The sequence below is a fragment of the Carettochelys insculpta genome, chromosome 24 (genome assembly GCF_033958435.1).
Source record: "Carettochelys insculpta isolate YL-2023 chromosome 24, ASM3395843v1, whole genome shotgun sequence".
Classification (NCBI taxonomy): domain Eukaryota; kingdom Metazoa; phylum Chordata; order Testudines; family Carettochelyidae; genus Carettochelys; species Carettochelys insculpta.
The window spans coordinates 3,254,763-3,267,827 of record NC_134160.1 but is presented as its reverse complement, the minus strand read 5'-3'; the positions used below and the strand labels follow the sequence as shown (position 1 = coordinate 3,267,827).

Here is a 13,065-nt window from a genome sequence, read left to right as displayed (position 1 = left end):
GCTCCATTCCCCACCCTAGGGGATGAGTTCAAGACACCACCTCCATCAGTTCTGCCCTTGAGCTGGGGTGTTGAGTCTCGTCCAGGCCAGAGGCATTATGGCCCCACTCCCGTACGCAGTACTGGCTGCTCACATCCCACGAGCAGTCTCCAGGAGCTCTTTTGTACCGCTCCATCTCCAGACAGTGAAACTAAATGCGGGTGAGGGCTGGAACATCAGTCGCAACAATGTCTATTACCATAAAGATGGGGGTTAAAGCAGGACTCTGGCGTTCGAGCCCTCATGCAACAGGAGCAGATGTAGCTGGAGGAAATGTCTCAGGCAGTGTGCCAGTCAGCTGCTGAAAGGTAATAAAGGGGTACTTGGTGGGATCTGTTTTATATCTCCAGACTTTATTACTATGTACAGCATGCCCGTGATCTACCACATCAGTGGTACAGACAACAGCCGGTAAGCCCCAGAATACAAGCAAATATGCGCTCAGGGCTGTCCTTTGAGTAACAAGGTACTTCTCCTCGCAGAAGGTGAGAAATCCCTTGAACATTTTCTTCTGTAATGCCAGGACAAGACTCAGCCGCCTCCTTGTGTTTGAAACACTGCCTCTTTGAAACCCAGTCCTTAAAGAAAATCTCACAGCTTAGCCCACCTTGTCCAGTTTTTCGGTGTCAAAACTCAGGCAACAAGTGTTTCATTGGTACCACAATGGGGCTTTCCTGTGCTCTGGAGAACCTGACCCTGCAGTCCCCTCTGACTCCGTTTTTCATGTGTACTATGGTAGCACCTAGATGTCCCCGCCAAGACTTGAGGTCTCATTGTGCTGAGCACTCGGCAATAAGGATGCAACCACCCTGTCACACACAAGCAACCATTAGTCACATGCCTAGCTTGTTGACTTTACTGGAACTAGACAGGCAGGTGAAAGCTTATGGGACTGCATCCTCGCTTCCTCTTACTACACAATATGAAGAAACTTGTTGCAAAATAAAAATTATTGCTTGTATCAGAACAGCTTTGCAAAGGTGCAGTGAGCATGGAATATAATCTAATAATACATAGCTCCTGTATAGCACTTCTCATCTCTCTGTACCTCTCAGAGCACTCTGTTAAGTATTTTCATTCCTGTTTTGCAGATGGGGAAACTGAGGCATAGATGTGGCATTATATGCCTAAGATCACCTAGCAGGTCCGGAACCAAATCCAGGTCTCCTGACTCCCAGACCTGTTCTCTTCCTCACTAAAGCACACTGCCTTCCCTTGCACAGTACAGTAGAATCATCAAATATGGAACAAATTAATTTTTTAAGAAAAACTACCGAACAAACGCAACATTCTCTTTGTAATCTCCCCTGTATTTCTTACAAGCCATATGCATTCCTCTTTGGAAACCTGGGGAAGAAAGTTATTCTCCTTGCTTGACAATAATAAATTAATATAACATGAACAGCACTGCTTTCAGAAAGAGTATTACTATACAGGGATTTTTCTGATTTGGCACCTGCCATCTAAATGTGTACTTTAGATAGATGCGGGGGGGGTGTGTGTGTGTATGTGTGTGTGTAAAGTTATTTCTAATAAAAAACTCAATATACTGCAACTCTGAATCTGAAAAAATATTAGAGTCAGGAGATATTTGAACCTATTTTAAAGCATTATGAGGTCAGTTCTTAATAGAATGAGTTTTCCTCTGACTCCACTTCAGCAGTCCATGTCAAATCAGCAAAGCATTTAGGCACCTGCTTAACAAGACTTCAGTGGGCATTAAGCCTTTAAGTCAAGGCCTGGGCCTCTGTCAGAAATGCTCTGGAAGTTATGGGCTTATTGCAGGAATCACTGGGTGAAACTACCTGGCTGTGCTGTGAAGGAGGTCAGATGGCCTGGAAAGTTAGTCTGAGCACAGGTTTAGAGCAAGCATGGGCTTAAGTGTGTTGCCAAATAGGGAGGAACCTGAGTGTGAGCTGAAATGCTCTGCTGAACCAAGGGCTTTTGTTACCAGATGGACCTTTCCACTCAGAGTGCATCACACATTGCTGCAGATTACAATCCCCGAGCATATGCAACCTGTCCACTCTCTGAGAGCTTGCCGGACATGCACAATCTGTTTCTTACAAGGCATTGGCCGTAAACACAAGACAAACACAGGCTAGTCGGGTACTCGTTCCCATGGCAGCAATGAACATGTGGGAGCAGCATGCACCACTTGCAATTATGTGCTGCCAACAGAACCACCTGATGATCTTTCATCTCCGTTCTCAGACGATCTGAGCTAAAAAGGGAGGCAAACCCGGCAGAGGGTTAGCGTGTCCGTGAGCTCACTGTCTCAAGATTTGATGTGGGCTCTCAAACAACTTCCCCCCTCATTTAAGTGCTGTTTTTCATGGTATGAAGGTGAAGTAAAAAGTTCCCTAAGTAAATGAAAGACAAAAGCAGTCCTGTAGCTCTTTAAAGACTAACAAAATAGTTTATTAGGTGACAAGCTTTCGTGGGGCAGACCCACTTTGTTAGTCTTTAAAGTGCTATGTGACTGCTTGCTTGTTTTGTGAAGATACGGCCTAACATGGCTCCCTCTCTGCCCCTAAGTGGCAGCCTGACTGCCTAGCCCTCTGACAGCTACAATTCATCAGCTCATCTTGCAGTTTGATGAATACAATGGTCCACGCTGACCATGCAGGAGACGAAGAGTCTCTTTTCCCATCAGTTCTCATCACAGCTTCTAGAATAACTGGGAAGGGAAAACTCTGCAGGCTACAGCCCAGCCGAAACCTTCACCCTACGAACTTCGAGCTCGGGTCTCAGTGCAGAAGTCAGGGGTTTCCTGTGGATTCTAACCCTGGTGGGTGGAGTTCTCCCATCTCTGATGGTATGCGGGGCTGTGTATGTGTAGATGACGTGTGTTTTCATGCATAAACTCACAAGCTGAGCTAAAGATGTCTTTGGAGGACGCTTTCAAACCTTCTGAAGGTCCCAGAGCCATGGTGAATAGGATTCCTATTTAAAAAGTTGATGCAAAGAATAACGTCGGGTTTCAAAGCTCCGTATCATGAGCCTCAGCAAGGCAGGATCCCGAAGAGAATCGTGTGCAGTTCGGAGCTGTAGTAACAGACAAACCAGACCTAGAAGGATATTCTTTGGAACAGGCAGATGGGGAGCACGGACGTGGGAAAGCAGCAGCGGTAGCAGCAGCCAGAGGAGCTGTCTGCAGGGGGACTGACAAAGACCAGCCAGCCAGTAACAATGGCAGCTGAGGGTGTGCTGGCTGGCCAAGAGGGGGACCAGTCACGCCTGGCGAAGGCAGGCACAAACAGGTGGTCGCAGGGGGAGGAGCAGAAAGAGATTAGAGGAGTTGCAGAGCTGGGAAGACCCAGCGCCAGGCAGGGACATCCCTGATGAATTCTTCCCAACAGCAACAAGCCGTCCTGTGGCACCTTAGAGACTAAGTAAGAAATTCCCAGCGGATTACTTGACAGGCACAGTGGGACTCAATGGTTGTGCATTTAAGGTGAAATCTGAGCACCTCCAGGCACTCACTGGACTTCTGCACAGGCAGCTCAGGTGTGATGGGTGCTGCCATACTGAGGTGCCAGATGCAGACATGGGGGGCAGGCAGGGAAAGCTGTGCCTCCCTAAAACAGCCAGGCCTGGCCCCACCCACACTCTGCCCCCTGGTCCCTGTTTCACTGGGTGCCAGGGTCTGGAGCCAAGCTCTCTCTCCTAGCACTCCACAGTTGGGAGGGTACGTGGGCACTAGCCAGCAGTGGTGGGGGGCATGGAAGGTGCAGAGACCAGGGACTAGCCTCCCCCAGCCAGCCACACGCCACATGCCACCCAGGCATGCAGAGATCAATAGGGACGAAAACATCCTCAGAGGCATTGTTATGATGGAACGTTGCACCCAGAGATAACCCTCTTGCCGTCTGCTCAGAGCCTAGCTTGCCAGCTGGCTGCTGCCGATTCACTCGTGACTCCAGGCCTCAGGTGAGATCACCTGGGAGGTCGGAGCCTGGGAGCATTGGTGAATCCTGGTGGAGGGTTAATGATCTGCGCTAAAGCACTGCACAGCGTGGAGGGTTCGGGTGAGAGAGGGTTAATCAGGCCTGTCTCAAACGAGACCAGCTCCTCCCATTCCCCGACATCTCGGCCGCGAGTTGGGGCACGTTTCGGACTGTTCACTTCGGCTGCCCGCTAAGGCCAGGCGCTGCGATGGATAGGAAGGGGCTTCCGTCTACCTTGTGCTAGCTCATAAATACCATGCGATGTTCGTTGGGTGTGCTGTTCTCATGCTGCAGGAAATCCCTGGGCACGTGAGACAATAGCATCCCCCCACAGCCTCCCGGGCAGAACCTGGCAGCCGACTGCAAACCTCTCTGGGGCCAGTCCCTGGATTCTGTGCTCGGACAAGACAGCAAAGGAGCTGTGGGGAAGGGCCGAAGGGGAGGGACAGATCTGGACGATGACCGGTGGGGGATGAGCATCTTTCACAGGCCTGCCTGAGCTGGCACCGTGGGGCACCCCGCCCCCTGCTGGAGGCGCCGGAGGAGCTCTTTGCGGTTGTCCAGGATGGTGTCGAAGTTCTCCTGCAGCCGGTTCTGCTGGGCCGCCACTTTCTGCTGGAGGCCCCGGATCCAGCGCAGCAGGGCCAGGCGCCGGTACATCACCAGCTGGACATGGTGCTTCTCCTTTTCCTGCTCCTTGAACCTCATTTTGTCCCGCAGGCTCTGGAAGGCCTCGGCCAGCCCCAGGAAGGTGGTGTCTGTGTCGGAGGAGTTCTCGGCCTCATCATCGGACAGCTGAGGCTCTGGCTGGTGCCTCAGGTCTTGGGTGGCAGCCGTGGGTTCCTCCCAGGCGTTGCTGCTGCTACTGTCTGGGCTGTCGAAACTGAGGGAGCTGCTGGCGTAGCCATTGTCTTCGAAGGGGGAGCCAGCCAACTTCTCACACTCTTTGGCTGTGTGTCTGACCTCGGCACCACTCGCCTCCGCTCCCTCCGGGGGGCTGCGCACGTCCTCCTGCGGCAGCCCCAGCTGGTCTGACTTCAGCCCCTGGGGAGCGTCTCTCTGCCTGCCCTCAGCTATCTGTCTCTGCGCTAGCGACACCCGGTTATCGGGCGGGTTTGTTGTGTTGTCTCGCTGGCCAGAGCCCCCCTCCAGCCGGGTCCCCTCCGCTGTCTGGCTCCAGTTCTCGTTGCTGTCGTACACCTCCTCCACGAAGTTGAAATTCGTGTCCTGCCTGAGCTCCTGTTCATGGAGGAAGGCCGTGCCCAGCATGGGGTCCCGCTTGCCTGCGTGGAATGGAGCGTTCCTGTGGAGGTCTTGCTGGCACATTGCAAACATCCTTCTGCTCTCCCGGCTGGCAAGAGAGAGAGCACAGATGTAAAGGGAGGATTTTGGTGTGAGTTCCCAGACTCAGGCTGGCCTCCCAGCTATACCCTTCCCTAGCTTCTAACTCTCCAGAGCTCAAGGGGCCTGCTTCTGCTCACTTGTGCTGTTTCGCCACTGACTTCAGGACAGGGTTACTGCAGATTGACACCAAAAGGAGAAGCAGGCCAGAGGGACCAACCTCAGCACATACCAGGGAGGGAAGAGGGGGCCCTCTGATCTAGAATGGGAGGGAATGCTAAGGTGCCCACCTGTGTTCCCAGTAAGCTGTGCTCTTGTGCAGCCTCTCAGAAGCGTTTCAAATGCTGATTAGCGGTGTGCCCACAGCTAGGTGGATTGTTTCTACTGGTGGTGCACTTTCGCACCTGCCTCCTTGCACATAAAATTTGTTGTACACACAAATGGTAAAAATCTGCACACGGATGCAAAAGATTAGCAGGAATGTTGGCATACATGGGTGTAACGTTTGGCTACTGGATCTGAACCTCCCAAAGTGCCGGGGGCATGTAAGAGTTTGGCTGGGCCCACGATAGTGTTAAGGCACAAACGTAAGATTCAGACCTGGGTTCCAGACTTTGTAGAAGCTCGGATCTCAGCTTTCAGGCTTGGCCCATTTCTGGGATGGGGCTAGTGTGGTAATCCCTAGCTGTGTGTCAGTTATCGCTGCACATAGGACACGGTCCTTCCCATGGAGGTACAAGAGAGCAGGATTGGGCCCCTAGTTTGTCCTGGCAAGGGCTGTGCTATTAAGGTCTGGTAAAGTAGGATAGAGTGCCGAGATGCCTTTGGCACCAATGTATTCCGGTCTGCTCCTGTGGCCCAGCAGATAGAATAAAACATCACAAAGGAGTTTAAAACCTGGGCTATTTCTTACAGCGGTTTCATGGCCTGGAGTGGATCTGGCCACTTCTGACCCCCGCAGGGGCAGGGTGAGCCCCTGCTTCCCGTCCAAGTGGTCTGGTTTGCACAGGGAGATTGAATGGAGCCAGGCAGAACAGAAACCTTCACTTACTTATAGGGAGCCCTCAGGGGTCTGGTCACCTGGGACCCAGTCCTCAGCTGGTGTAAGTCTGCACCGCTCCACTGGCTCTTGCACAGGACACGTGTTGAGAATCCAGCCAGCTTGTTAGCAGAGAGGGAGAACGGGCTGGGGGAAGCGAGAACCAATACAAACTTGGCCCCAGCTTCCTGCAGATCCTGCCTCCTGAACTGCTTGGAAACGTCTGTGGCATAAGAGCAGTTTTTTCCCCCTCTCCTTCTTGCATATCTGCTGCCTTCCCCTCAGATGCGCCTCTCAAGGTGTTTCTCAGCAGCTTTAATAAACCCAGCTAATCCTCAAGAGTTTGTCATCTAGTCCCAGAGGCAGATTTTCAGCTGGTATCAACCCACGTAACCCCGTGGAAGTCAGTGAGGGCACTCAGCTTCCTGTACTAAATTGGAATGTAGAATTAGCATGGGTTGTTGCACAGCTGCCATGTTCCACCCCAGAGGTGGCTGCTTGTAAGTGATACATAAAACGATTCTGTGCATGCAACAGTTTGAGAATTTTGGGAAGATTTGATGCTGTAAGAATCTTGAGATGTGATATTAGGAGTTGATGATCTGAAACCAGTCAGCAATTTCACCCAGTTTGCCCTTGTAAGGGGCTTTATTGCTTCATTGCAGCTGACTGTGTCTTTCCCCTGGTGACTCAGTGATGGATTCTGCTTCCTTCTCTGGTAAACAAAAGTGCTGAAAGGACAGCGACACTTTAGATAACTTGTGTGATTCCGCCAAGCAAAGGGACACTGGATCTGATATGTAGCAACATTCTCTTTAGATTAATCTCCCTCAATAACTCCCGCTAAGACTGTGCCCTCCCTGCATGAATTGGCAGCAGGATAAATCTACAGAACTCTCTGAGGCAGGAGAAAAGTGCTGGAAACATAACACAATTTACAAATACATCTCTGTGGCCATTCAGAAGTGAGAACTCCAGAAGATTTCGATTTAAGCCTGGGATTAAACTCACTTTCCCTTAACAACTTTCTTCTTGCATTCTTTAAAATGTGCCCTGCTTCTTGGCTGCAGTTTCATAGGGCCTCATTCGATTCTTTTAAGAAGATCTCTGCTGATTTTTCCTGGTCTCTGATTTTAAATGGACAGCCAGTAGCTCTCCCCAAACCAAGTAACCCAACAGACTATTCCCTCATTACAAAACCCAGTTGCAAATGGGAGCTCATAAAAAAATGAGCTGTGACTGGAGATGGACCCAATCCTCCAGCTTCATCATAGTGGTAAAGAAGCTCACCACAGGAAGAAGGGGATCCAAGGTTTAAAGGAAGCCCTGGCCGCCCTTTCTGGTCACTGGAAAAACTGGTGAATAAGCAAAGGAAGAAGAAGGGGAGGAAGTGACTGGTCAGGTTTTGCCCACTCGGTCCTGTCCTGGTCAATATCGCTGGTTTTCAGTAGGCCCCACAAATAGGGAATTTCTGGTTTTTCTTTGCCATGTCTCCGTGAGGGAATGGGTGGTTTAAATGTCTGGATCTTCACAGCCAGGATAATTGTCCCCTAGTAGATCATACATGGGATCTCCCTGCCCCCCAGAAATAGTTTCACCCCTCTGCAATAGTCCAGCATTTAGAGGAGAACTGGGTTCAGACTTTTCATGTGACCTTGGGTAAGTCACTTCACTTCAGGTATGTCTACATGGGGATATAAGCCCTGCAGCATGGTAGGGTCTGCCGGTTCAGGCTAAGGATCCAAAAAATGGTGCAGAAAGATGGTTCCTTATTATCGGAATGCTTGGGCACTCGCCTAGAAGAGATTCAGGTGCCACCCAGCTGATCAGCAGAGCGCCCCCAGCAGCTCACAGCTGGAAGCATGTGCTACTACTGGTGGTGCGCATCTGCACAGGCCATGGTGCATGCAACAAAATTTATTCTACTCATGAATGGAAAAAGAATAGAGAGCACCCTGGTTCCTGGGATCTAGTTCCAGCTGCAGCCTAAAATCTACATGGCAATTTTTCAGCCCTGGAGACTGATCTTCACAATCCCAAGTTATCCGGTTGGGCCAGCTGCAGCCGGGCTTCTGGGCTTGTATCCCTGGGTAGCTATACCGCACTCTGGCTGGGCCTCTGTTCCCGTCTCTAAACCGGGCATCATTGACCTCTCTTGTCTCTCCTGGGGGGTTGGCAGGATACATACTACAGAGGGGGCTCCCTGGCCTGACTCCCCTCTGCTCCCTAGCCTGGTGGTCACTGACACCCATAGAAAGCAAGGGCCAAATGTATCCTTTGGGGTAGGGCCTGGAGAACTCTGCACCAGGGGAAATGATGACTCAAGGGAGTTGGAAAGAGGCATCACATACTACCTCCTACTGCAACTACTACAGGTGTGACCCTTGCTGCACCACTGTCCTGATTCTGCAGGCGTCAGTCAGCATTAGCACCATGTAAGGAAGGCAAAAGAGCGAAGCGGGTATCAGACTGCTTAAGGGAGAGGAGATTCAGGCCCAGCATTTGCTGGGCTACCACGAAAGGGTCACACACTCCCTTTGCCTTCCCCTTTTAAATCTGGATTCCAGCGGGGTTGCTAGGGGAAGGTTTCCATGGCAAGCAAAGACATGTGTGTGTGTGTGTGTGTGTGTTACACGCACTGCATCAGAGCACAATGTGCTGCGCTGGTAGCATGTGATGGATAGTGCCCAGAGGCACAGACGAGAGCTGTGTGGGTGATCCTGCATCTGACACATCAGGGCAGCCTGCAGACACAGACGCATCCTACTGCCCTGCCTTGTGGGAGATCCACAGCCGGCATCCTGAAAAAAACAATTGCTGGGGCCTTCTCCCCGAATCAGCCAGCTCTCTGGACTGGCCAGCTCTGTAAGCAGCTCAGGGGAAAGGCACAGGCAAGGGATGCACAGAGAGGAGGAAGGGGGCAGGTATTTAATGTGCGTGGTAGTGTAGGCAGAGGAAGGGAGGGACGGGCGACTGAACAGACATGGTTAGGGATTATGAGATTGCTGGATTCAGTGCCCCAGCACATCCCCCACATGGCTGTGCAGTTACCCTGGATGCTCAGCTATGGCCAAGCACCCTGTGCAATCTCACAGCAGCTTAACACACCCAGCCCTTGGCTATACAAAGGGGTAGGTGAAAATTGTTGTGCTCTGTATTTGTGTGTGTGATGTCTGTGTGTTGTACTGTTTGTGTCTGTGTGTGGTGTAGTGTCTGTATTTGTGTGTGCGTGTTGTACTATGTGTGTGTGTGGTGTGGTGTTGTCTGTCTCCTCCCTTACCTGGCCCTCAGCTAAACCTTTCCCCACGCAGTACAGACCCTATGGAAAACAGATCATCAGTCAGCACATGCACCCTCACTCGCACGCCAGAGAGCCGGACGATCAGGGCGGGTAGGACGGGGTGTTGGCCCCATCGGTGCAGACACCAGAGGAGGAGCTGATGCTTTTAAATCTTCTCTGGGCTGCTAACGACAAGGAGTAAAATAAACCGTCCTCCTCAAAGAGATTCAAATGTGGCCACAGGAGTAAGCTCTCCCCCGAACCTGGCACTGAGGGGAAGCGGGTGCCTGTCTCCTGCCCCTTTCCAAATACCCACAGACCCCCCACGTACGGCCGATACTCACCGATGGAGCCTTGGGGAAGCAAAGGGGGATTTTCAGGCTGCTGCTGCTGCTGCTGCTTTTGCTGTTCAGCTGGAGAGAACGGAAATAGAGCCCTACACGACAGCAGGAAAGCGTCATGCACTGCACACTTCCGACAGCAATCAGGGCTGCCGGCAGCACCATGTCACAGGCAGATCAGCAGCCGGGTGAGGAATGCAGAGGCACCAGCAAGGCCACCTGAGTACAAACCCAGCATTTGTTCAGGGTGTGTGTGGGTGTGTGTAGGTGTGTGGGTGTGTTTTTCACAAAGCCCCTCGACTATGCTTTGTCTCATCAGAGACGGCACCGAATTTTCTGCAAAGGGTAAAAATCCTCCAGGAGAGGAACCCCTAAGGAAGGGCAGAGGCACCTGCACAGGGGAGGGACACCTGTATTGTGCCATGCTGGGGTCAACTGATCTAAGCACCAGATTTAACTGCTCTACAGGCAGACACACTCCAGGTTCATATCCCTCCAGTGGCAGCTGTTGGAGGTCCATGCCAGGGGCCTGATTTTCAGAGAGTGGGTGCTCAGTACTTTACAGTGGCTCAGTTAGAGACCAGAAACCACTGAGTCACAGAGAGAGCACCAGATTGTAGAGTCTTTGGTCCCGGGGGGGGGCAGAGACTGTCCCTTTGTTCTGTTTTGTACAGCACCTAGCGCCCTGGGCTGCAGGCCTTCGGACTGGGGTTCTGTCATGTTGCTGCTAATAAAGCCCTGCGGTCGGCCTCCCTGGCGCATTCATGGAAAGTGAATCCCCAGGGGATGAGCTGCCTCTGGCCAAGTGAACTGGGGGACAATGCTGAAGAACATTCACCGCTCCACATTTCCTTTTGCCAGGTCTTCTCACCGCCCATTACTTTTCATGAGCTGAAAGGCAGCGAAAGGCCCATCTGTGCTCTATCCCTCTGCCTGACTTGCTGGCTTTGAACGACCCTCCTGTTGCAGGAACCCTTGGGTAGGTCAATCGCTCTGCCCCTTGTTCCCCAGAGGCCTCCATGCAGCTCCAAGGAGAGGACAACAGCCTTGGTTACACTGCTGGACATGTTGAATATTCCAGCTGTCTGATGCCCAGGTCCTAGGGCGATGGGCACAGTACAAGAACCCAGAGCGAAAACAATTGTTCTGGTCCCGCCCACCCCAGTTGCACCAGGGCGTTCTGGTAATCCCCAGTGCCAGGCTTTGCTGCTGAGCAGGGCCTTGTTGGTAATTTCCAAATGCAAGGTCTGGCGCTTTGAGCTGCTCCAGTAGAAACGGGTGCAGCCGCAAGGCAGCTGGGATGAGATGGCCGCAGATGGTGCCAGTAAAGCTGGACGGGAGGTACAGGGCTTCCTTCAGGAATTGCCCTCGTCTGCAGGGGGGTGAGGTGCCAGAGCTACAGCCCAAGCCCCATGGCTTTCCCAGGCTGTGGTTTACTGCAGCGCCTAGTGCATACATCCACCTCTCTCCTGTGGCCTGAGCACAGGATTTGTGTGACGCAGAGCAAGGCAATAGGGCAATCCCTGGTTCTCCTCAAAATATGCCATGGTTCCTCTTGCATGGGTAGTCATGGACAGCAGGGAGGAGTGGCTTCCCTTGCTGGCGAAGGGCTGTGTGGCTCCCTCACCCATAGGGACAGCACAGAGGGGGCCCCTGATGACCTGTAGGTCAAAGGGTAAGCTATACCAGCACCTGTCTAATGCACACATGGAAACGAGTCTGTGCCTCTCACTAGTGAGCTCCAGTGGGGGCTGTGCTGTGACTCCCTTGCACTTTTGCACACCCAACATCAAATCTTGGAGAACTCCATTTTCTCAGCCCCTCTCTGAAAAGCCTCAGCTCCCCTCCAGGGTCGTTAAAGGGGTCTGAGCATTGCAAAGAGGCGGAGTTTACCCCCAGGGAAGCCCCACAAGCTGCATTCACCTGCAGATCTCTGGACAGATGGTCTGGTAGAGGCACCCAAACAACTCCTTTCCATACAGGTTCTTACTCGGTGGCGCCCCTCACAGTGATGCCTGAGCCCTACAGCAGCTGGAACCTTAACCAGCCTGTTGCTTAGCTGGACTGGTGAGCAGGCCAGTGGCTGCTTGGGACCAGTCTAGGATCAAGCTCCTACTGTTGCTGTGCAATGTTCTAATTTCTTTCCAGCCATGTGTGGAATAATTTTTGTTATGTGCATGAAGGTATTTGTACAGATGCACCACCTATAGAAACACACACTGCTGGCTCACAACTTCCCACAGCCCCACCCTGCCCACTGGCTGTCATAAGCAATGAAGACAACCAAGCCCTGGGATCCAGCGGCTAAGGCCTGGATGCTGCTAGCAAAGGGACACTGGGGGGTCAAATCCCAAACACAGCATATAGCCCCAGGGTGGACAGAGCGTCCTCTCCAGTGAGAAGATTATAGCTCCTGGGTGACACTCAGCAACACTTAGCTTGTTGTGCTGATAACATCTCCTTGGGCTTGGCTGCATGTGCCCAGTGCCTGCTTGTGTGCTTTGGTGCTAGTGTCGGGGTGTGTGTGTGTGTGTGTGTGTGTCAGAGAGAGAGAAAGATGATGAATCTCACAGCAGTACACTAAAGAGCAGTCACACGCATGCATGCGCGCGCTCACACACACACAGACACACACATCCCTGCCCAAGGGTTTCCCAGACTTCCCCACACTACTCATGTCTCAGCCCACCACCTCCCCTGCGGCCAGCTATGTAGGTTGTTCTCTCAATAACCCTCTTATCCTACAGCACAGGACTTGGGGGAGTGGCGGGGGGGCTGGAAACTTTGAAAATAAAAGAGCCAGCACATCAAACAGTGGCAGTGAATGCGGCGCCCGGGGGGAAGAGGGTCACATGAAGCCCCAGAAATATTTGGGGGATAAAGGGCCATTGTCAGCCCCCCCAGTGCGTGTTCAGGGGGAAGGAGCAAATGTGAAGGGCTCCACATGGCTGGGAAGGATCCAGAGTGTTAAGCAAGAAACATGAGGCTTGGTGGCTGAGGTGACAGTGGGCGAGTGGGCCAGGGCGGTGTCATGCTTCACAGGAACACCAGGGGAGCGCATCCTGCCTCTCCTTC

General features: G+C 52.3%; 1 protein-coding gene across 1 annotated transcript; it reads right to left on the bottom strand.

Moving 5' to 3' along the window:
- Positions 1 to 390: 390 nt before the first annotated feature.
- On the bottom strand, positions 391 to 10,052 carry C24H1orf216 (chromosome 24 C1orf216 homolog). The gene is made up of 2 exons (XM_074976297.1): positions 9,994 to 10,052; positions 391 to 5,340 (listed from the first exon to the last, which is right to left on the bottom strand). The coding sequence occupies exon 2, from the start codon at positions 5,322 to 5,324 to the stop codon at positions 4,473 to 4,475; it is 852 nt and encodes a 283-aa protein (XP_074832398.1). The 5' UTR covers positions 5,325 to 5,340; positions 9,994 to 10,052; the 3' UTR covers positions 391 to 4,472.
- Positions 10,053 to 13,065: the final 3,013 nt, after the last annotated feature.

Bases quoted from the DNA above. Each gene is read 5' to 3' on its own strand.
- C24H1orf216 (XM_074976297.1), bottom strand. From the start codon at position 5,324: ATGTTTGCAATGTGCCAGCAAGACCTCCACAGGAACGCTCCATTCCAC.